This window comes from Fusarium proliferatum (assembly GCF_900067095.1).
Source record: "Fusarium proliferatum ET1 genome assembly, contig: FPRO_scaffold008, whole genome shotgun sequence".
Taxonomy (NCBI): Eukaryota; Fungi; Ascomycota; class Sordariomycetes; order Hypocreales; family Nectriaceae; genus Fusarium; species Fusarium proliferatum.
The window spans coordinates 2,356,966-2,379,788 of NW_022194797.1; the positions used below are offsets into that span (position 1 = coordinate 2,356,966).

The 22,823-nt window shown below is 50.2% G+C and overlaps 11 protein-coding genes across 11 annotated transcripts; 8 read left to right on the forward strand and 3 right to left on the reverse strand.

Annotated features, from left to right (window-relative positions):
• Positions 1 to 241: 241 nt before the first annotated feature.
• Positions 242 to 1,188, forward strand: FPRO_14637 (uncharacterized protein; the record flags this gene model as incomplete). The annotated part of the gene is made up of 5 exons (XM_031219686.1): positions 242 to 272; positions 340 to 706; positions 761 to 863; positions 964 to 1,070; positions 1,125 to 1,188. 5 exons carry the CDS (start codon positions 242 to 244, stop codon positions 1,186 to 1,188), a joined length of 672 nt encoding a protein of 223 aa, XP_031085419.1.
• Positions 1,189 to 1,786: 598 nt separating this feature from the next.
• Positions 1,787 to 3,477, reverse strand: FPRO_14638 (uncharacterized protein; the record flags this gene model as incomplete). Its single annotated transcript, XM_031219687.1, has 3 exons — positions 1,787 to 2,928; positions 2,984 to 3,163; positions 3,222 to 3,477. 3 exons carry the CDS (start codon positions 3,475 to 3,477, stop codon positions 1,787 to 1,789), a joined length of 1,578 nt encoding a protein of 525 aa, XP_031085420.1.
• Positions 3,478 to 4,005: 528 nt separating this feature from the next.
• Positions 4,006 to 6,501, forward strand: FPRO_14639 (uncharacterized protein; the record flags this gene model as incomplete). Its single annotated transcript, XM_031219688.1, has 1 exon — positions 4,006 to 6,501. One exon carries the CDS (start codon positions 4,006 to 4,008, stop codon positions 6,499 to 6,501), a length of 2,496 nt encoding a protein of 831 aa, XP_031085421.1.
• Positions 6,502 to 6,541: 40 nt separating this feature from the next.
• On the reverse strand, positions 6,542 to 8,892 carry FPRO_14640 (uncharacterized protein; the record flags this gene model as incomplete). The annotated part of the gene is made up of 5 exons (XM_031219689.1): positions 6,542 to 6,783; positions 6,836 to 7,039; positions 7,096 to 7,718; positions 7,771 to 8,628; positions 8,681 to 8,892. The coding sequence occupies 5 exons, from the start codon at positions 8,890 to 8,892 to the stop codon at positions 6,542 to 6,544; spliced, it is 2,139 nt and encodes a 712-aa protein (XP_031085422.1).
• A 272-nt stretch (positions 8,893 to 9,164) lies between these two features.
• Positions 9,165 to 11,192, forward strand: FPRO_14641 (putative D-lactate dehydrogenase (cytochrome); the record flags this gene model as incomplete). The annotated part of the gene is made up of 7 exons (XM_031219690.1): positions 9,165 to 9,708; positions 9,759 to 9,867; positions 9,918 to 10,014; positions 10,064 to 10,098; positions 10,147 to 10,766; positions 10,821 to 10,993; positions 11,046 to 11,192. 7 exons carry the CDS (start codon positions 9,165 to 9,167, stop codon positions 11,190 to 11,192), a joined length of 1,725 nt encoding a protein of 574 aa, XP_031085423.1.
• Positions 11,193 to 11,657: 465 nt separating this feature from the next.
• On the forward strand, positions 11,658 to 12,143 carry FPRO_14642 (uncharacterized protein; the record flags this gene model as incomplete). Its single annotated transcript, XM_031219691.1, has 1 exon — positions 11,658 to 12,143. One exon carries the CDS (start codon positions 11,658 to 11,660, stop codon positions 12,141 to 12,143), a length of 486 nt encoding a protein of 161 aa, XP_031085424.1.
• A 421-nt stretch (positions 12,144 to 12,564) lies between these two features.
• On the forward strand, positions 12,565 to 13,605 carry FPRO_14643 (uncharacterized protein; the record flags this gene model as incomplete). The annotated part of the gene is made up of 1 exon (XM_031219692.1): positions 12,565 to 13,605. The coding sequence occupies one exon, from the start codon at positions 12,565 to 12,567 to the stop codon at positions 13,603 to 13,605; it is 1,041 nt and encodes a 346-aa protein (XP_031085425.1).
• A 118-nt stretch (positions 13,606 to 13,723) lies between these two features.
• FPRO_14644 (uncharacterized protein) lies at positions 13,724 to 15,632 on the reverse strand (the record flags this gene model as incomplete). The annotated part of the gene is made up of 3 exons (XM_031219694.1): positions 13,724 to 15,107; positions 15,155 to 15,520; positions 15,568 to 15,632. The coding sequence occupies 3 exons, from the start codon at positions 15,630 to 15,632 to the stop codon at positions 13,724 to 13,726; spliced, it is 1,815 nt and encodes a 604-aa protein (XP_031085426.1).
• Positions 15,633 to 16,719: 1,087 nt separating this feature from the next.
• On the forward strand, positions 16,720 to 18,454 carry FPRO_14645 (uncharacterized protein; the record flags this gene model as incomplete). Its single annotated transcript, XM_031219695.1, has 6 exons — positions 16,720 to 16,903; positions 16,972 to 17,057; positions 17,112 to 17,196; positions 17,249 to 17,504; positions 17,553 to 17,811; positions 17,864 to 18,454. The coding sequence occupies 6 exons, from the start codon at positions 16,720 to 16,722 to the stop codon at positions 18,452 to 18,454; spliced, it is 1,461 nt and encodes a 486-aa protein (XP_031085427.1).
• Positions 18,455 to 18,775: 321 nt separating this feature from the next.
• FPRO_14646 (uncharacterized protein) lies at positions 18,776 to 20,311 on the forward strand (the record flags this gene model as incomplete). Its single annotated transcript, XM_031219696.1, has 1 exon — positions 18,776 to 20,311. One exon carries the CDS (start codon positions 18,776 to 18,778, stop codon positions 20,309 to 20,311), a length of 1,536 nt encoding a protein of 511 aa, XP_031085428.1.
• A 550-nt stretch (positions 20,312 to 20,861) lies between these two features.
• Positions 20,862 to 22,770, forward strand: FPRO_14647 (putative Maltose permease; the record flags this gene model as incomplete). The annotated part of the gene is made up of 6 exons (XM_031219697.1): positions 20,862 to 21,077; positions 21,134 to 21,433; positions 21,487 to 21,912; positions 21,965 to 22,427; positions 22,479 to 22,649; positions 22,706 to 22,770. 6 exons carry the CDS (start codon positions 20,862 to 20,864, stop codon positions 22,768 to 22,770), a joined length of 1,641 nt encoding a protein of 546 aa, XP_031085429.1.
• Between the last annotated feature and the right edge of the window lie 53 nt (positions 22,771 to 22,823).

The following is a 22,823-nucleotide window of genomic DNA, read 5'->3' on the forward strand; positions in this document are numbered from 1 at the left end:
AGGAAGGTAATTAGCTTGTGTGATTAGTAGAAGGTGACATCCTGGATTTGCTCATTCGTCAAGGAGTGAGGAGAGCGGCCGTTGCCTGACTAACTGCGCTGTCTTCTGGGCGATTTGCCACCTATTACCGCCCACTAGTCACACCCAACCCCTCATTAATCACACGTCGTTATCCCCACGTACATACCGTGCGAATAGTTTCGCCGCTACCAAGAACTATTCGCTACCAAGATAAACCACAATGGCGCCCTCAGTTTTTCTCATAAGACACGGTAAGCTGGATATCTAAGCGCGTAACGTTATCGATTCTAGTTGCTAATGAGTCTGTGTCGAAACCAGGACAGACAGAATGGTCGAAGATCGGAAAGTATACTGGCAAAACAGATATAGAGCTCACAGAGGCTGGGAAGAAGGAGGCAATTGCTCTTGGAGATAGCTTTGTCGGTCCTAACAAACTAATCGACCCATCACACCTCGTGCACGTTTTTGTGAGCCCAAGAATCCGAGCCAGAAGAACTTTTGAACTCGTCACCGAAGAGCACCCAGAAGTGAGGCAAAGAGCTACTTTCTCGGAAGATCTCAGGGAGTGGGACCATGGAGATTACGAGGGAATGACGACGCAGCAGATTAGGAATTCGAGGGCAGAGAAAGGACTTGATCCATCGTCCGAGTGGTCAATCTGGGCTGGCGGATGTGAGGGTGGAGAGTATGATTGCACCCTTCTATTTAAGCATCGCTAACTCTTGCTTTTGTTTCACAGATCAGTACAAGACATCGCACGGCGCGCCAAGGATGTAATTTCCTCTATTCGAGACATTCAAAAGGACTACATGAATGATGAGAATGGTGGAAATGTCATGATTGTGTGTTTTTGCTACCCCTAAGCAACATTCGCGTTTTCAATAGTTTATGAAATGTTATCTCTGGCCGTCTGTAAATTAGCAGGCTAACATGAGAAAATAGGTCGGGCATGGTACTTTCCTTCGATGTCTTTGGAAAGTCTGGGCACATCTCCCGGTTGATGCGCCTATAGATATCCAATTTGAGACTGGGTCAGTTGCGACTCTGAGGTATGTTATACCATCACTTGCGATTCTTGCTGTGTAGATACTTATGATATCAAGCTACAAGGGCAATGACATCGACAGTCGAACTGCTGTAATCGGCCTTAAAATGCATTCCGCCTGAGCTAAAGTCTGTCATATGCGGAGTACTGATCTCTGGTCCGACCATTGGAGACATTCGTTTCAACTAAATAACGCGACGAAGAGTGGACAAGAACGGGCTGCAATATGTAATGGAATATTTTCGAGGCTTATAAGGGTCATATATGCACGTTGGATGTTAAGAACAATGATGGAGACAATATTACGTTATTCCTTAACCATGGGCTGCGATAACTTGACCGAAGCGACCCTGTCGTCAGAGTACCCTTGCTTGAAGAACAATGGATCTGTTGCGACTTTGAGGTGCTTAGTACTATCTCTCACAATTGTAGCAATGTAACTACAGCTTGACGATATTTTTAAGTCTCAATCTGAGCAACGAAACGCAAGATCAATATAGGTCTTTGTGGCTTACGTTAGTAGAAAACAGTTCTAAAGTATACCACTGATGTGTTAAGCTAACATGTCCGAGAGAACTGCGACGTGTCAAGGATGTTTACTATGAAGGCATTGAATTGTAAAGAATAGATGCGTTTCAAGGAAGTGAGTATTTACTACTTCCAACAGCCAAGGCCACTGCCTGACACATAACATAACTGAGTTACACATAGAACCATGGCTCAATCTTCCTCCAACTTCTTCTGCTTCAAGTCTTGCGACTCATGCTCAACCGCCGTGGCATGACCGTCGAAAACGGCAGCAATAGCTTCGAGACTCGGGCCCTTTGTCTCGACAAAGAACTTCCAAACCACAGCAAGCTCAATAGCAAGCCACGCCACGTAAACAAAGTAAAACTTCCACGCCAGTGCCTGAAGACCGATGGGGTTGACCATGGTGTTGATAAAGTTACTCGCCTTTCCGAAGAACATGAGGAGCGAGAAACCCTTGGCACGAATGGGATACGGAAGGATCTCTACAGGATAGGAGTAGAGGAGCGCGTTGAAGGCCAAGTTGTAGAAGAAGTAGAAGAGGAAGAGCATAGCGATGACGGCTTTTCCTGCGGCGGTGTTGTGATCTTCGTTGAAGAGGCCGGCGCAAAGAGTCTGAGATGCGAAGATGGCGAGCATGCCGCCAACAGAGATGAGGAACTGGGTTCGACGCTTCATGTAAGCAGTAAGGAAAGCCGATGCCACCGAGGTGAGCCAGTTGAAGATCATGAGGCAGCCGTTGAGGATGTTACGCTCCCGAGGGTTGGTGACACCAACAGTTTCGAGCACACGAACAAGGTAGTAAGAAACGAGGCCATTGCCCGACCACTGACTGAAGCAGCCGAGACAGACCAGAATAAAGACTCGCTTTCGATTACCAGGCGATGTCAAAAGGTCCTTCCAACCGGTCTCGTTGCTCACCTCGGCTTCAATGACATTTCGCATCTGGATAAACTCGAGCTGGACAAGTTCATCGTCCTCGTTCCCATTGGCATGCCACTTAACCAGCACAGCCTTTGCTTCTTCACTACGACCGTTGGCGATGAGCCATCGAGGGGACTCGGGAAGAAGAAAGACGCATGAGATGGGAAGCAGAGCAGGGGCAGCCTGTAGAAGAGACGGGATTCTCCACGCCCATTCGCTCTTGATGCTAAAGGTTCCAAAGGTCACCCAAGCAGCGAGGATAGCACCGATGTACCAAGAGGTCTGATATAGGGATGTGATGACTTGTCGTTCTTTCGGGTGGGCGAGTTCGCCGATGAGCATGGGGGCGTAGGCGTTTGCGAAGACGAGGCCGAAACCGATGATAAAGCGGGAGATGAGAAACATGGCGACTAGACAGCCATGGGTCAGATTTGCCAGACAGTGATGGCGGGAAGGAATACTTACAGTGAACAGAAGCACCTTGTATGGCAGCACCGATGATCATAATTACAGCGCCGACAAAGATGCCCATGCGTCGTCCCCAACGATCACCGACCAAGCTGATAAAGGGCGTCGCGACAACACATCCGAGGGGGAGGATCGCAGACATGATACCAAGGAGCGCGCCACGAGGTTGACCAAAGTCTAGAAGGTTTCGTCAGCTACAGGTACAAGACCAGGTCGGGAGCAGGAGAGCACTTACAGTTATCCCAAGAAGGCACAGCTTGAAGACCAGACATCATACTCGCATCGAACCCCAGAGTGATAGCAGCTGCTAGACAAGTTGGGATGATGAGAAGGTAGAGACGGAGAAGATTCTTGTTCTGGTAGAATGGAGGCGCCATGGCAACAAGATCCCGGATTCTCTTGTCGAGATCAAGGACCTGTTCGTCGACGACATGGCCTGCATTCTCCGCCATAGCGACGTCCGCCTTAACTTCCAGACTATCCTTGCCCATGTTGTAGTGACTGTGAATCAATGAGACAGAAGGCGAGTGCTGTTGATGGGGGGAGTAGTAGTGCTTGAAGCTGATGATGTGCAATTGGTACGCCAACACCTTGACCTTTAATATACCTATCTGCCTGCTCATTCACCGTTACTCCGCACGACAGCATGGGCTTCTCACCCCCTGGGAATGAATGGCATCTGTGCTGTATTATGGGGTCCCCAAGAAAAGTCTGCTTGACTCAACGACCCCACGGGGCTGGATCTAATGTCACGTCGTCCCCACAGCCCGTGAAGCGAAACCTTGGAGAGAGCAAATTTTCGGATGATGCCCGCAGACCCATGACTCGAGCAACGGGTGCTTCCCGTCAACGCAATTTTCCCTTCAAGCCACAAAACCTGCGCTACCAACTGAGCCCCAAAGCTCACTGCACTACCATAAACTAAGGCTATTCCCTTTTATTATAGAAGGTATACCAATGTCGGTCAGTCATACTGTCATTACCTAACCCGACCGCAGCCTGGCAGTGTTGTTCCCATCATGACACCCACGAACGATCTCGTCTCCAAGCTCACAGTAGAAGAGAAAGTGAGTCTTTTGGCAGCCGTTGACTGGTGGCGTACACCAACCATCAAACGAGATGATGTCTTCGTTCCCCATATCAAAATGTCCGATGGTCCCAATGGCGCTCGTGGGGAGAGCTACGTCAGCGGTATCACAGCAGCTTGTTTTCCCTGCTCCACCGCCGTCGGTGCGAGCTTTGACACAGAGCAAGCATATCGCTTAGGAAAGGAGATCGCAAAAGAGACCAAGACAAAATCTGCCAATGTTCTGCTCGCGCCAACTATGAACATCATCAGATCTCCGCTCGGCGGGAGAAACTACGAGACCTACTCTGAGGATCCGTACCTCATTGGGACTCTGGCATCGGCGTTTGTTCGAGGCTGCCAGAGCGAGGGCATAGCAGCCACGCCGAAGCATTTCGTCGCCAATGAATCTGAAAAGTCAAGGACCAAGATGACGTCTAATATCGATCGCCAGACTTTGCGCGAAATTTACATGCTTCCCTTTCAGCTGGTGATGCGCGATTCAGATCCCTGGTGCTTCATGACCTCGTACAACCGCCTCAACAGAGAGTACTGCGCCGAGAGCCACTGGCTACTGGAGGAAGTGCTGCGTAAAGAATGGAGATTCTCAGGTCTTGTGGTTTCAGATTGGATGGGAACATACTCAACTGCTCAAGCCCTCAACTCTGGTCTGGATCTTGAAATGCCAGGCCCGACGAGATGGCGTGGCGAGAAGCTTCTGAAGGACATCGAAGCTGGTACTGTGACATTAGAGACTCTCAACAAGAGTGTCAGTAGGGTTCTCGAACTTGCGCAAAAGACTGGTCGCTTTGAAGATCCAGTTGAGAAGCCAGAGCGTTCGGTAGTAGACCCAGAGCGTCTTGAGTTCATCACCTCCATCGCAGCAGATGGAATGGTTCTCCTCAAGAACGACGACAACATCTTACCGCTCCCCTCAAAGGCTTCAGTTGCCGTTATAGGTCACCATGCTCTTCATCCCAGCATCGGCGGTGGAGGCAGCGCCAAGGTCCTGGCTCAGCACATCATCTCACCCCTTGAGGGCCTAAAGGCTCAAGGCGTCGACTGCCGTCATGCACCGGGAGTTCCGGTCTTTGGTGCCCTACCCCACGCTCAGCCAGAGATCATTTCACCTGTTCAACTGCGCTGGTTTAACAGCTCGGCAGTTGGTGAGAACGTCGCTCATGAGCAGACAATCGTGTTGCCTGAGTATATGATCAAGGAGGCTTGGCCTGCGTATCTAAGCAAGGAGTACTGCACTAGTATGTCTTTTACTCTACGCCCAACGACAAGCGGGAGCCATGTATTCTCGGTCATCACCACCGGCAAGGCAGATGTGTTTGTCAATGGCGACAAGGTCTTCCATCGTCCACAGGAGCCGGTCCTTCTTCCCGAGTCCTTCTACTTCTACAAGGCCAAGATTGAGCGACGCTTCACCCTCAGTATGGAAGCTGGTAAGGAGTACAAGATCGAGCTGCACTCTTGGGCGACTGATCCTGAGGTTCTCTCCAAGATTGGGGGAACCATGTTTCAGGGCGCTAGCCTTCGCTTTATGGAGCACGTTGATATTCCAGGCGCTATTCAAGACGCTGCAGAGATCGCTGCATCTTCTGACGTAGCGGTTGTATTTGTTGGCACGACGAATGAGCTTGAGTCTGAGGGTTATGATCGCGATACGATGGACTTGACGTCTGATCAGTACGAACTGATCGACGCAGTGGTAGCAAGCAATCCCCGCGCAGTTATTGTCAATCTCTCAGGATCTCCCATCACAGTTTCTCCCATCATCGATCAAGTTCCGTGCTTCCTCCAAGCTTGGTTCGCAGGTCAAGAGTGTGGCCACGCCATCGCCCGCGTTCTGCTTGGACATGTGAATCCATCGGGCCGATTGCCTATGTCATGGCCGAAGCGGAATGAGGACAACCCAGCGTATCCAAATTTTCCATGCGATGATAATCTCGAGCTTAATTACGAGGAGCGTCTCAAGGTTGGATACCGCTTCTACGATGATGGGGATGCCCCAGAGCCTCAGTTTCATTTTGGAGAAGGGCTTTCTTACACGACGTTTGAGTTGGCTGGGCCGGTTAGTGCGAACTCCAAGTTCGGTAGTCCGGACACAACGGAGACTTCACTTGTGCTGGAAGTGAAAAACACAGGGACAAGGGATGGTAAGCAAGTGGTTCAATTGTATGTGACTCCTCCACCATGTGACGGCAATTCACGACCGGTCAAGGATCTCAGATCGTACTGCAAGGTGTTTATCCCAGCTGGACAAACAGAGGAGGTTACGTTTAATCTGGACAAGTACGCTTTCAGCTACTTTGATGCTGATGTGGACAAGTGGAAGATACCCCAAGGCGAGTTCCTTCTTCACGTTTGCTTCAGTTCAGCGGAAACACCCCAAACCGTCAGCATTAAGAATATGGAGACGCAATACTGGACAGGCCTGTGAAGCAGTCAAGTTGACATTATACGGTTAGTGTTTACAATAGTTAAGCTAGTCCGCCAGGCAGAGGAAATATGAACTCGTCTCCAAATCCGAGACCGCCATAAGTTGGCATACCGCCGTCAAGGCTCCAGTCCCAACTATCATTAAACAATGACGCCATGAAATCAATAGGTTCTGTCTGTCCCTCTGTCCCTTGAGGTATAAGTCCATCGCAGTTCTCACCCGCAGGGCTGACAGGTGGTCTGGGAGATGATGCCCGGGACGGCACTACAGAATTGCGCATGGCTGATAGGCATTAGTGATAGGGTCCTGGTGGTTGAAATGTAGCTTTACTTACAGAAGTGAGCAGACCGTGCTTGGTCTTTCAAAAGTTGCAGATGGTCCAAGTATCCCCTGGCGCGGGCATTTTCCCTGCCAATATCCCGAAGAAGTACTGTAGTGTTCTCCCAAGTGGCGTCGAGCTGCTGCTGGTTGAAGTGCGTGCTTCCTCCGGCTTGGGCACACTCGGCGAGGATGATTATGCCTCCGCATGTCATGAGGTCTAGAAGAGTGACATGTCAGCAGTGCAGTTGTAATAACGGTGGAGAATTGCCATACAAAAGAATCTGAACCACCATGCTCCTGTCGCTTCCACTTCCCACGCGGCCCGCAGGGATGCCGATAGTTCGTAGGCAACCTGAACACACGTAGTGGCGCACTGAGCCTGGAAGGCACCCTGCAGAGTGTTGGCTTCGATGCCGGCCTCGTCTAGGCCGGAGCCCGCACCCCGGCGTTGTCGTGGTCGCCTTGCTGCCGCGCAGAATGAACTGAAACTAGGCCTGTACAACAAGATTCTGAGATGAAGGAATCTGGCGTGAAGCACATTTGTCTGCCGCTTCAAGATGTGGCCTCTGGCTCCTTGGTGCCTCGCTGCGTCGACATCCCACCATCTTAGATCGTTCACCAGAGAGCTTTTGAAATCTTCGAGCAGACCGTCTAGACGGACAAGCGCACTGAAGTCAGAGGATGGACTCGGCCAGTATATCGAAGAGAGGATCTTGCCGAGAATCTTAGCTAGTCGAATGTTCTCGACTACGAAAAGGTTTTGTGATACTTTTCCCTCTGGTTGGACGCATGAGGTGTTATCAGGACAGATGAACTCATCGTCGACTGCAGCAGGAACCGGAACGCCGTCTGTTACTTGCAGAACTGGTGGTCTCCCTAGAGTCATGCAGACTGCCCTAAGATATTGTTAGCCAGTAGCCAGTACTTAACTCATCGAATATGACTAACATCTCCAGGTGCAAGCATCCGTACCAAACCCTTCGACGCACTTCATTCTCCATGACAGATCTCTGATCAGCATGCCTGTCTGTGTGCAAACCCAGCCCCACAGCGATACGACACGCCAGGCCGACAGTGTTGTAACACCTTATGGGGTGCTCACTCGAGTGCGCGTAGTCGCCCGCAAGGAGCAATGCCTGCACATGTGACAGGTCGCCCTTGTCAAGGACATCCATCTGTAACAAGCTTCTCATTCTTGAGCTGAACATTGCCGAGGCCGATTCCTTCTCCGGTAGGTCCGAAAGCTCACACCCCAGAGCAAACATGGCATTCAGAGCACAAAAGAACGAGGTTTCGGAGCACTGGTCTCCTCCTAGGCCAATATCGCCGGTCTGACCGGTATCCGCACCTGGATATCCACCTGGCGTCCATAAGGACTCATACCGTTTTCTGAACCAAGTAGAATGCGTCCAAGGATAAAAGATGTGCACATTGTCGAAGTACAGATTCAGGAATTTATCGGCTACTTGTCTTGGTGGCAACGCAAATTCGGCTGTTAGAAATGACGTCGCGGAACTCTGGTCCCGATTCCGAGGCGGGGCCGTTGACCGGCTGCTACGGCGGTCGGGATGAGGAACCTCTCGGAGAAGGGAGTGGACCGAGGATTGACCAAAGAACTCGTCTTCCTGACGGTCCAGAGTGAGTGTTGTAGCGCCCATTGTACTCACGGGGCTTGGGCCGTTTGTTGTGGCGTGGATTGTACCTGGTATGCCTCTGGGGCTTTTGGGGGTGAGTTCTGCATCTTGGCGGAGCTGGTCGATCACCAATTGCATGTCCTGTACTTGTTTCTGCAGTGATGCAATGTACCTAGAAAAGCAATCAGCAAAGAAACAGCGCCCCGGTTAGATGAAGGACTTACTCTTGCTCACTAAGCTGTTTTGCCGTTCCGGCAATGACAGTATAAACGCATCGTGCAGACGGTTCCCCCCTCTTTCTGCAGGGATTACACAAGGGCTTCGACCCATCGCACTTGATCTTCCGTTCGCGACAGGTATCGCATGCCAACGCGACTCTTTTCCGCTTGGCCGGCCGTACTACTATTTCCTCTTCCTGTGCTTGCGGCATGTCCATTGCGAAGAAAAGAGCGGGGGAATTGATAAACCCGAGACTGAGGGGAGGATCTCCCTTTTTCACGGGCTGTACCCGGTGTTTTTCGGTTGGAATGGGATGGGGAACGGCAAATATCCGTTCGACACTATGCGCATTCGGGTTAGAGGGTTGCAGAGTCTACCCGGGACTTATATTCGGCTCATGGCCCGAATACTATGAGAAGTCTCACCACCTGACTCTAGGTGCTGATTCGTTTTTTGTTTTTTTTTAAATCCCTCCAATCTAATCTTATCATGCTCAAGACACCATATCGTGCCCTGTCGGGGTGTTTGAGAAGACTTCCATCACAATGTGTGGTGGGGCGGACAGTGAACCGCGCACTTCCAACCGCACGGCGTTTCAGCAATGGTAAATCTGAGCACAATGGTAAAAGTCGGACACAGGAAAAGCGAAAGAGACCAATGTTTCTTGCCTCGGCATTATCTGCAACTGCAACGACGATTGGAGGAACATTGCTATATACCGTAGTAAGCCACGAGAAGCAGAAGGACGATGAGCCCCATTATGCAAGCCGAGCAGGGATGGAATCGGTAAGCAAGCATTCACAATGGGTTCCACCAAATAAATCTAATCGAGAGAATCAGGCAGTTGAAGAGATAAGAAAAGCACTTGGAGAAGATGCTGTAAGCATAGAAGATGAAATACTTCATTCTCACGGTTATTCGGATTGGTCGACGATAAACATCGAGCGGCTACCAGTTGCCGTCGCGTTCCCCAAGACGACGGAGGAGGTTGCTGCAATTGCAAAGATATGTCACAAAAGACGCGTACCGATGAGTAAGTCTGACACCAACAGAAATTGGAATGGTAGATCTAACAGTGACAAGTTCCATATTCTGGAGGTTCGAGTGTTGAAGGCCACTTCTCAGCACCTTTTGGTGGCGTGAGTGTTGATTTTGTCAATATGAACCAGATCTTGGAGATGCACAGTGACGAGTGAGTTACTAGATATCGTGACTGGTTTGATATTAACGCTGAATCTCTAGCCTCAACGTGGTTGTTCAGCCATCTGTGCCGTGGATGGATCTAAACGAGAAGATTAAAGACACTGGTCTTTTCTTCCCCATAGACCCAGGCCCTTCTGTCAGTTCTCCCGCTATCAGAAAGAGACTTTCACTAACCCGCCCCAAAGGCTCAGATTGGCGGCATGGTTGGAACGAACTGCAGGTCAGTAGACTCAACTGAGAAAAGCATCCAGGCCTGACAGTCTGTTAGTGGGACGAATGCTGTCAAGTACGGTACCATGAGAGACTGGGTAGTCAATCTCACAGTAGTACTAAGCGACGGCACAATCCTCAAGACCCGGCGACGACCGAGAAAGTCATCAGCAGGCTATAACCTGAACTCACTATTCGTAGGATCTGAAGGCACCTTGGGTTTCGTCACCGAAGCTACGCTGAAGCTAGCTCCCATCCCTGAACACACAGGTATCGCGGTAGTCACATTTCCATCAGTCAAAGCTGCAGCAACCATGGCCATTGAAGTCATCCGTCGAGGGATACCGATCAGTGCTGTTGAGATCCTGGATGAAGTACTTATGAGCGTTATCAACAGAATGGGCGCAACATCTCGGAAGTGGAAGGAAGAGCCGACGCTGTTCTTCAAGTTCAGCGGTAGTGATGCTGTTGTCAAGGATAGCATTATACAAGTTCAGACTATATCGAAGAAGCATCATGCAAATGGCTTCCAATACGAAAGTGATCCAGAGAAACAGAAGGCTCTGTGGTCAGCTCGGAAAGAGGCGCTGTGGAGTATGATGGCATTGCGTGAGACAGATGGACATGTTTGGTCCACGGATGTCGCTGTTCCTCTATCCCGAGTTTCCGAGCTTATAGGTCAGTTCGCGTGCCCCGATTGCTCCCTTTGTGGATATTAATAACCTTGAATAGACACATCCAAGAAAGAACTTGTCGAGCTAGGATTATTTGGTAGTATTCTTGGACACATCGGCGACGGCAACTTCCACGAGACTATCCTATTCGAGGAAAAGCAGCGCAAAGAAGTAGAAGACTGTGTTCACAAAATGGTGTCACGGGCGATTGAGATGGAGGGAACATGCACGGTAAGCGATGCAACCTAACTGTAAACTGACTTATCTAACAATAATGCCCCAGGGTGAGCATGGTGTCGGGCTTGGAAAGAAGGAGTTTCTTCGGGAGGAGGTTGGAGAGGTACCGATCCAAGTCATGAGAGCTATCAAGACGAGTCTGGATCCGCTGTGGTTGATGAACCCGGGAAAGATATTCGATCGCAGAGATTAGACCACTGCACAATAGAGGGGTTCATGATGATCTGATCTCTGTGTTGTACTTTTTCGGATGGTCGGCGACACAATAAGCGGCCATGCCTGCTGTGACGATCAGCAGGTCTCAGCCATAAGCGGCGACAGTAAGCGGCGTGTCCAGTGTTAATCTTATAACCCGATTTGTTGCATATTACTTCTCCAAAGAGCCTTTCAAGGCACCTTTGTGTTGCATCGCTTACGGCGATCCCGCAATCCGAGCGGGCCGTACCGGATACTGTAGAGTTATTACTCCGTAGTGTCTATCTATCACTTCCAATCATCTACGCCGAGTCGTATTCGTGCCTTACAAGAAGACACACAAAATTGACTATATAATCTTGCAGGCCACCTAATATTCCACAGATCCAGACCAAACATCAGAGTCTATCTCATCAATTCTGCCTCAGACATCTATTCCTAACGACATACCTACCCTCACACAATGGTTTCTCTCCGCGACATCGGTCTTCTGCTCCTTGCAGCCCCAGTCGCCATGGCAGCTCCAAAAGTCCCTGCCGAAGTAACCGTCAAAACCCTACCCTTCTCCCAACCCGCCGACACCTCCAAAGCCCCCTCATCCTCAGCCGTCGCCTCCCCCGCCTCCGACGCCGCCCAAAAGGCAGCTTGTCAACTCCCCCTCCGCTTCACCAACTTCGCCCTCTACTCCGACACAGGCTGCCAGAATGTTATCTACGATCCCTTCATGCTCACCTGGGATCCGTGCAAGGGCTATCAGTGGACCAATGCGCTGGCGAATGGGGTTATCTTTCAGAGCATGAGATGGACTGGTGGGAGCAATGCGCAGGACATGTACGCTTGTCAGCAGGGATTTTCGTGTAATGCGAATGTTGCGAGGATTGTGCAGCAGAGCAATGTTTGTTCATCTGGTGGAGGGTTGCACTTTGATAAACTTGCGGTTAACCCTTAGATGATGGCGATAAGAAGATGTTGCCCGCCGATATGAGAATGGGCTTCAATAGTGCAAATACATTCCTTCATAAATAAGAGGCCAATTAGGTGCATGAGATGCGGTCCACTCTCGCAAATACTTGCCCAGCTTTGTTCACCAGCCAATCATCTGGACTCTTGATCCCCTCGATTTTGCTTTGTCATTCGGTCGAGTATCGGACGAACCTCGACAAGAGCCTTGAGTTGATGTCATATTAGAGCGAGTTGAAACCCAATATGACAAATGGTTCTGAATAGCATAGCTGCATTTGAGAGGCTTTAATATAAATCAAGGCACAGGTCTGATCCTTCCAGCAGATGTCATTGAAATATCTACTCAAGTATTCAGTATTACTACCGAATTATTGTCCATCAATCAACTATCATACAATTCTTACAGCATGTCTCATACCATAGAGCCCAATATCGCCGCCGTCCTTCCCGTTAAACAGGGTCAACTGACAATCCAGCAACGTCCTGTCCCAACCCCGAAGGAGGGCGAACTACTGGTACGCAATGCCGTGGTCGCTGCAAACCCCTCAGACTGGAAATTCCAAACCCTCGGTCTTTCCAGCAAATTCCCAGCCGTACTTGGCAGTGACCTTGCCGGTGTCGTTGTATCCGTTGGCTCTGATGTAACACGCTTCAAACCAGGTGATCGCGTCATCGGCTTTGCACTAGGTGTTATAAGCGAGAACATCGACAAGGCAGCGTATCAGACCTATACTCTTCTCGATGAAGTGGCGACGACTCACTTACCCGACAACATCAGCCTTGAGGAGGGCTCTGTGCTTCCCGTTGGAATTCTCACTGCGTCTATCGCGCTGTTCGACGGTCTCGGGCTGCCAATGCGGGAGAAGACTGATGAGGAAGATGGAGCTATTCTGGTTTGGAGTGGCGCTTCGGCTGTTGGGATATCAGCAATGCAGATAGCGCATTCGCTGGGATGGAGTGTCTACGCGACTGCAAGTCCGAAGCATCACGAGTGGCTCAAGGCTTTGGGGGCGAAGGATGTAAGGGACTATCTTGACCCTCAAGTCGCGCAGAAGGTAGCTGCAGCCTTGAAAGCTTCCGGGAAAAGGATTCGCGGCGTTATCGATGCCAGAGCAGAGGGTAGCTCGTTCGATTCGGTTGCGGAGATACTGACTGCGGCTGATATAGCCCTAGGATGTAAGGCCACAGCGCTGATGCCATGGCCGGAAGAAACGTTGATGCCAGCTGGAATTGAAGGACACCATACCAACTGCGTGGGGTTCACAGAGAACTATCCAGTCATAGCAAGCTGGGTTTTCGGCGGCTGGTTGACCAAGGCTCTGGAAGAAGGGAAGATCAAGCCTACACCACGGGCTCGTGTCATCGAAGGTGGATTGGGAGCCACGCAGGAGATGTTGGATCTTCTTAGAGCTGGGGCAAGCGGTGAGAAGTTTGTGTTGAAGGTTTAGATCATTAACGGGCACATACGTCATAATAGCGAAAGTTTTTGACAAGCAAGGAAGGCGTCTATCTGCCATTAAGAGTGCGATGTGTATTTTATTATTATCTATCGTGCCTAGTCGCTTTTTAAATCGCCACGTCCAACACAGCTGACACGCCTCTATCCAAGCTCTCAACCGCCCCAACCAATGCACTCTGAAACTCCTCAACATCAGCAACTCGCGCACCAAAGATCACCCCGTTACTAGCAGCCTTCGCAATACCCGCATAATCCGGACTCGGCGCAAACGAAATATTCAACTCCTCATTCGTCGCCCTCGAAGCAGGTCCATCAGGGTGAACCAACAACATCGATCTCTTTGGCGCATTCCATCCAAGGTTGTTCAACACGATGGTAAGAACAGGAATACCATAACGCGCAGAGATCCAGTAAACGCTTGAAGGCACGGAGAACATGTACGACCCGTCGCCTACGATTTGCACGACGTAGCGTTTGCGCTTCCCGGGGACGAGAGCGTCTGCTGCGTCGGCGGCTAGTTTGATACCTAGTGCACCGCCTCCGCTCCAGCCGAGACCGCCGCCGCCGCAGTGAATCCATTGGCCGGGGATGGTAGCGCGGATTTGATCAGCGACTGAGATCATGTTTGTGATGGCCTCGACGGCCCAGATTGTATCTTCGGGTAACTTGGCGCGTAACGTTGAGCAAACATAATCAGTTGTGAGCTTGCCTGAGTCAAGAGGCTTGGCCTTCGCATCAAGCGTTTGGATACGTTCCGCGTATGACTTTTGCAAAGATTGTTCTCGGCGATCAAACTCGGCGGTAGCTAGCTTCTCAGATAGCGAGGCCCGGAGATAGTCTGTGATCTGCCTCAGAGAAGTCTCGGCATCAACACGGTATCGCTGCTCAGCATCAATATAAAACACCAACATGCTCTCCTTCAACGGATCAACATCAAGATGGAAGATCCTCGCGTCCTTCTTTGGCTTGCAGAGCTTGTTAATCCACGGAACATCACAGTCCAAGATGAGAAAGACATCCGCATTCTGAATCGCCGAGTCAACGCCGTACTTCATACCCAACCATCCAGGATGATCAGCAGGGAAGCACATATCCGAGCATCCCGTATCAAGAACCCTCAATCCCTTGATAGTATTCGCCAGTGTGACGAGAGGTTCAACAGCTGCATGATTTCGTCCGGTAAAGCCGACGATTACCAGTGGGTCAGACGCGTTGACTAAAGCTTCTGCAATTTCTTGCACGGCTTCTTGGGGGAGGGCTGCGGGTGCGACGGGCTTCCAGAAGGCGGAGTTGATGGTGTATGGTTCGATGGTTTCTTCCATGACTTCGCGGGCGCCCATGAGATACGAGGGTCCTTGGGGATGGCTTGTTGCAAGTTGGAGGGCGCGACGGACCATTTGCTTGACGTTCTTTCCAGTCTTGATCTCCCCTACATAACGACAGTATTGAGAAACAATCTGCTTCTGATCAGGAACATCTTGAATCCAGTGGCTTAATGGCATTAGTCAAGCTCCCGTAATGCGTAAGAGTAGGCTTACATAAACTCAGTTCTTGAGCCAAGAAGTTCTCCCTCGATAGAATAAGGCGACAAGCCCGCAAAGATCAAAACCGGCGCTCTTCCCATAGCAGCGTTGTGAATAGCCGCCGCAAGAGCAGAGGTACCTACATCAACATGCACAATAACACATTGTGCCTCGCCACTCAATCTCGCATAGCCATCTGCCATGGACAGCGCTACCATTTCATTCGGACACGTGATGATCCTGGGAAATTTATCTTTCAGTTCCCGCTGGCCCCTGACCATAGCCTCAAGAATACTAGGATGGTCAGACCCGAGATTGACGAAACAGTTCTTGACGCCTGCTTCGACCAGGGCCTCAAAAAAGGCGAATGATGTTGTGTACCTGCGCCACGTTAGTCCTGCGTAGTGTCGTCTTGGTGGGCAACGTACATGCTGGGCTTTGCTGGTGCAGGATCTGTGCGATCTGCTTCTGTGGTTTGAGCTTCCAATCTCATCTTGTCACGGGTCCGAAGTGGTCGATGGTGAGTAAATTGGGTCGACTTCGCGGGGTCTTTGTTTACGTTTAATGTTGCAGCGCGGGATTCATCCGAAGAGGAGTTTCCCAGTCACGGCTGGTACCCGAGCGGGGGATCGGCGCTGGCAACTGACTTCGGTAGCGGAGACATGATCCCCGCTTCCGGCACCAGAACATTTCCCGAATTATGGGGAAAGGGGCGAACAGGAGATGAGTAATTACTTATCGATTACTCCGTACCGTCTGTACATAATAATTCCTTACCATGGAATTGACTGTCAGCATCATTGTTTACATTCATCACCACGCTTAGTCTCAATTGAATACTGGGTCAAGTTTACGAATCCGTAATTTCCGAATGATTCAGCATAGCAGGTATCCTCAACCAGTCCGATTTCTGGCTTATATCGACTTCTCTCAGCTCAGCGTTGGTAGTACATCCTCCAATGCACTAAGCGATAAAGCACGGGATATTTTGTTAGCGGATGCCTACTTATGCCAGTTAAACTTGTTGGTTTGCAAATCCTCATAGACAAGGGCCAAGAACTAGGTAGTATTCGCGAATGAGGGCCAATAGCTAGGGATCAAGCCACATGGAGGTCTAGATCTCGTTCATTCATGACCCAGATTAACCTTGGCGGTAAATACCCTTTCCGTATCCTGTTGATGCCCGTAAAAACCCTCGGGAATGACCCGTCCTGTTGAAACGTACTATCAGACAGTCAGTATTTGGAATTACCAGCCAGGATAGCCTAGTCAATACTATTGCTCTGTGTCTCGGATCTCATCCAGAGTGACATAACCTACCACGCCGTCTAACTATGACCTTGTTACCCCGGGATTGCTCTTCCATCACGCGGGGGGACTCCGGGGTGCATCCCCAGGCCCCCGCACTTGGCTTTACCGCTTCGAACTAGATCCATTCGTCAATGCCAACCCTCAAGTTACAAGACCTACCGGGTCGACAGCCAGGGAGTTCATTCCCATAAGAAGGCAGGGTATGCACCACCCTGCTCGATCCGCATCACACAACCCAGCACCATCAATCCACACTCTCCTCTTTCATTATGGCTGACCTCAACGAGAAAGCTGCCTTTGACCATGCTTCACTCAAGGGTGCTGAGTCTACTGCAGAGCAGACACCTGAGGAGTCAGAGGCTACCAAGAAGCTTCTGCGCAAGTGTGACTCTAGATTGCTTCCTCCCCTGATGGTAATCTATTTTCTTTCCTTTATGGACAGAACTAATATCGGTATGTCATCATGACGCGACAGACTCGCTTGAGAAGGCTGAAGCTGATAAGACCATCTTCGAATCTAGGCAACGCGAAAATCCAAGGAATGACAGAGGATCTCAAGATGACTGGCGTCGATTACAACATGGCACTCTTCGTCTTCTTCATCCCCGTAGGTCGATCGACCCGATATAGTTATACCACATTCTGACTCGAACTTTTGCAGTACATCATCTTCGAAGTCCCATCGAACATAATAATCAAGAGAATTTCGCCTTCTCTTTGGCTAGCAGGAATCACCGTTCTCTGGGGTAAGTTACAGTAGTACTGCGACTGCGCTTAACAAGTGGCTGATCACAATAGGCATCTCAACTGTCGGCATGGGCCTCGTCAAAAACGTACAAGGCCTTATCGCCTGTCGCGCACTTCTCGGCTTCTTCGAAGCTGGTATCGTCCCAGGTTGTATCTATCTTATCAGCATGTACTACAAACGCTACGAAGTTCAGTGGCGTATGTCATTGTTCTTCAGCGCCGCTATCTTGGCGGGCGCTTTTTCTGGCCTTTTGGCCTTTGCGATTGCCAAGATGCATGATGTTGGTGGCCTTGAAGCATGGCGCTGGTATGTCTCTCGCCCCTCAACGGCTACACTCTTCTAATGCTTGAGTAGGATCTTTATCCTCGAGGGACTTCTCACAGTAGTTGTTGGAGTCATTTCCAAGTGGTGGATCCCCGATTGGCCAGAGACCGCGTCGTTCCTGAACGACGATGAGAGATCGAGACTTGTGGCTCGACTGGCTGATGATTCTGGTGATGCCAGGATGGACCATCTCAACAAGGCAGCCTGGAGGAGAATCCTGACTGATTGGAAGATTTATCTCGGCACTCTGGCATACTTTGGCATCGTCAATAATGGCTACGCTGGCTCGGTATGATCAATTCCCACTGAGACATAAAGAGCGCTGACACTGACTTTCACAGTTCTTCATTCCTACCATCCTCCGTGAGATGGGATACGCTGCCGAGCGCGCACAAGTACTCACCATCCCAGTATACATCGTTGCCACCATTGGTTGTCTTTCATCTGCATACCTCGCCGACCGTATGCGTCATCGCTATGGCTTCACCATGTTTGGTGTCGTCATGACCAGCATCGGCTACATACTCCTTCTCCTCCAACATCAAGTCCCCACTGCGGCACGATACTTTGCGCTCTTCCTTCTCGTCACAGGCGGTTACATCACACAGCCCGTCGTTCTCGGATGGTTATCCAACACCATGGGCGGACACTACAAGCGCTCCATCGCCTCAGCTTCGCAAGTTGGCTTCGGTAATCTTGGTGGTATCGTCGCTTCCAACGTGTATCTTACACGTGAGGCTCCCGAGTACTGGACTGGCCTGGGAGTCAGTCTTGGTATGGTGTGGATTTGTGGTATTGCCTGTACAGCGTTTTACTTCCTTGCTATCAGGGAGAATAAGAAGAGGGATCGTGGGGAGAGGGACCATAGGCTTCAGGCTGCAGATGCCGATAACTTGGGTGATGATCATCCTCATTGGAGATATGCCACTTAGACTAAGAGAGCATAGGGATCTTTTGCTTTCATAAATCTGGCTGTATCCTGTCAGCCTGAGTTTGGGCCCCTTCTAGGCATCGCAAATAAATTGTATTTATCTACCAAGTATTGGTTAGTGATGTTTGGCTACTGAAGGTTGCTTTGTGCCGTCTTTAATCGGATATATCAGCCCCACCACACACACTTTGGCGTATTCGTAATCCCTCTCTAGGCTTCCCTAGGCTAAACCTCAGGATATTAGCCGGGCAAGGATTGGTCTCATTTCAAGTCCACCTTTTTCCTCATACACCATGCGCTTGGTCGCGTTGCATCTCTCATAATGGACTCAGCATATCAAAGTCATAAGAGTCTCAGTATTCTCAATCGCCTACCCCTCGAGCTTCTGAATCAATTTATCTACACTCTGCCTAACGCCGACATCAAAAATCTCCGCCTGACGTGCTCTTATCTCGGGAACAGATCTCTTCCCCGCTTCAACCGTGTGTTTATATCTACCAATCTGCGCGACATCGAAGTTCTCACCTTGATTGCGAACCATGATGTCTTTCGGTTCAAAGTGACCGAGATCATCTACGATGATTCGCGCTTTGGCCACCCTTGGAGCAGTCGGTATAAAGAGAAGCATAGAGACCCGGAAGATCCCATGAGAGTGCCGTACTGGTTTAGAAGATTTTTCCATTGCACCATAAATGTTATCAACGCTAAGGAGTGGGAGTTCGTGTCCATACCTCATGTCAAGGAGGCTTTTAAGAAGCGCCGCACCATGGCTGAGTCATATCAGGTATATCGCAAGCTCAAATCACAGCAAGACGAAGTGCTTGAGTCAGACCGGGACGCTGACGCTCTGAGACGTGGTCTCTTACGCTTCCCAAACCTAAAAAGAGTTACTATGAGTCAGGCTGCTCATGGGATTCTTGGAAGATCTCTGTATCCCACGCCTACCATAAAATCTTTTCCAGAAGGCTTTATCTACCCTCTGGAACGTGAATGGCCTAGGTCAGCCCCATATGAGGAGCATCCCCTTACGGCCTGGAATGAAACATCTAAAAGAGAATGGCGTGGATTCTGTGTCATGACGAAGCAGATCGCTCAGCATATCCGACAGAACCCGATGTTCAAGCTCTCCGAGTTTGTTATGGAAAGCCGGATTCTTTGGACAGGAATTAACTGCCGTGTCTTTGAAAACCCCAATAGTGATGAGTACCACGATCTTGTTACAATCCTCAGTCACCCTCCCCTGAGACGCTTGGAGTTATCACTTGCCTGCGATACTGAGTCCAGGCAAAACTGGCCCTCTTTCCGTTCCGGCCTCCTCTTCAGGGCTCTAAGCAAAGCAAAGAACTTGCAAGATCTGCGCTTTGATACTAGCATTCCGATTGTGAGCAGGACGTGGCACAACTTTGTGGAGTATGAACAGAAAGGAATGCCACTACGGAGCATGTTCCCCGTCAAGGACTGGTCTAACATACGGCGCTTTGCCCTTTCTCGATCTTTTGTCAAACAGAGAGATGTTATGGCCTTCATTTCTACGCTTCCATCGTCACTAGAGTCGCTTGAGCTGAGCTTTCTGAGCTTCCTGCCCCAGGAGGGAACTTATAGGGACTTGTTACGGGACATGCGGTATAACTTGGGGTGGAGGGAAAGGTTGGTGCGTGATCAGCCAAAGCTCATTGTATTTGTCGTTGAGAATGAACTCACGATGGATGGCGTTGTTATAGACTTGAGTCTTGCGGCGATGGACTATGTGTATCGCCACGGAGAAAATCCATTTGTAGAAGAGCAGATCATGGAGGTTCTTGAGGGTGAAGGGAGAACAGTAGATCTTCTTGATCCGGCGTATGACGAGAGATGGTAATATGGTAGGATCGCGCGCAAGTAATGATTCTGTTGATTTGGTGGCGCTAGCTACAGGATTGCTGGATATTCTGCAGAAGTAGCATTATTTACGTACCGGGCAATATCGCCTCAGATGCAACGAGTTGTTGTATAATTCTACAACTGTCCCTCATGAGGAGGCGCGTCTCCGGTGGGATGGATGAATGTCTTGAATAAAGTTCGCGGTGGGATGGCTTGTCAAGTTGGACTTCCGGTGGGATGGGGCCACGAGGCTTCACCTGGGAAAGATGCCAATTGGCTCTGCTATTGTTAGACCCTGTTTCTTCAACAGTTGTGGCACCACATTATGTCAAATACGGTCCAGACTTCATGGTTCTCCGCACTACGTACTTTGGGGTCAAAGCGACGCGTTGAGTTCCCCATGGGGTTGACACTCTACAGTATTGACTTATAAGGGAGATGCCGACCCCTCATGCTGAAAACGGAGGATCAGCAGCAGCGATTCTGAAGATTGAAACATCTCCAACTTCGGTCCACAAGTTACTCATTGTCAACTTCACGTCGCAATCATGGGTGCTGACAACATCGTCGTGAATAAGCACACGCTTGAGGGTCTTGACCTCGGCGATCCTCACACCATCGAGCTCATTCAACGCGCTCAAGATGGAAACGCCGCCGACAGAGATCTCACCATTCGCCAAGCCCTCAAGAAATACAGAAAGGCTGTACTATGGTCTTTGGTCCTGTCCATCAGCTTGGTCATGGAGGGTTATGACCTGGTGATGGTACGCAGCAGACCTATGCCTAGCTCCTGGGACTTAGCTAACTTCGATTGTGACAGCTCGGATCCTTCTACGGCCTAACCCAGTTCCAAGACCACTTCGGCGAGTACAGCGCTGTAGAGGGCAAGAAGGTCATCTCCCCGGCCTGGCAATCCGGTCTCTCCAACTCGTCGCAAGTAGGACAATTGGCGGGTCTTTTGATCAACGCTTGGGCGCAAGATAAATTTGGTGCTCGAACTACAATGATGGTGTTTATGGCTTATCTTGTGGGCACCATTTTTATCCTCGCTTTTGCGCCATCGCTGTCTATCCTTGCGTTTGGTGAAGCACTTTGCGGTGTTGCGTGGGGTGTTTTCCAGGTAAGCACGAGCCAATTCTACTTCATGAATCTACTGACGGATTATCCGTTTAGACGCTATCCACTACCTACGCCTGCGAAGTCGTCCCCACGATCCTCCGTCCATACGTCACCGCATGGGTTTGTATGTGCTGGGGCCTTGGCATCCTCATCTCATCAGGCGTCGTCCGCGCATGCCTAAACATTGAGGGTAACTTAGCCTGGAAGCTACCCTTCTATCTTCAGTGGGTCTGGCCCGTACCGTTATTCTTCGTGGCGTACTTTGCCCCCGAATCCCCCTGGAACGCCGTCCGTCGGGGTAAACTCGAGCTCGCTAAGACATCCCTCCGACGACTTGCATCAGACGATGGAGATAGAGAGGGAGAGATTGAGGCGAGCTTGGCGTATATCCAACATACTACTGCTTTGGAAAAGGCAGAGACTGGTGGAGCTTCTATCCTTGAGTGCTTCAAGGGCACCAACCTCCGTCGAACCGAAATTGTAAGACATCTCTTTGTCGCTTGTTTGTCGCTTCACTCTAACTTATTTACAGAACTGCGTTGTCTGGGCCGCCCAAATCCTCTGCGGAAACGCCATTCTCGGCTTCGTCGTCATCTTCCTCCAAGCCGCAGGCTGGTCCCAAGTCCAGTCATTCAACCTTAACATCTCCCTCTCCGCATGCTACATCATCGGCGGTATGATCTGCTGGGTTCTCTTCCCTCGATTCGGGCGTGCGACTATTTATATGAGTGGTCTTGTGTTCATGTTCTGCTGCCTTATTGCTATCGGAGCTCTCGGATGGTCCACCAGCAAAGACGCCTACCTTGCTGTTGGCCTACTGTTTGTGGTCTCGACTCTTTGCAACATGATCACCATTGGCCCTGTGTGCTATCCCATTGTGGCTGAGACTCCTTCTGGACGGCTTAGGTATAAGACTATTGTCATTGGAAGGTTTGTGTATAACCTAACCGCCATCTTCAACAACTCGGTGACACCAAGGATGATTTCTGCATCCGGTAAGTTCATCCACGTTACAGGTTCAGAGGAGAAGCTAACGATACGCGCAGGATGGGGCTGGGGTGCGAAAACAGGGCTTTTCTACGCCGGAACTAACGCACTTTGTCTCATCTGGTGCTGGTTCCGTCTTCCCGAGACAAAGGACCGCACGTTTGGTGAGATCGACATTCTGTTCGAGAACAGAGTACCAGCAAGAAAGTTCAAGTATACCAAAGCTGACCGTGAGTACTCCCTTATTCGATTGTTTCTGGAACAGGCTTGCTAATGTTGTCGCTAGAATTTGCCCTTGAGAGTGACTATGTATCGGAAAAGGTTGGGCCTGCTGTCGATCATAAGGATTAAAACAGCCTCTGCATCATCCCGAGTATGGCTGGAAAGTGATCTAGCAGTGGGTT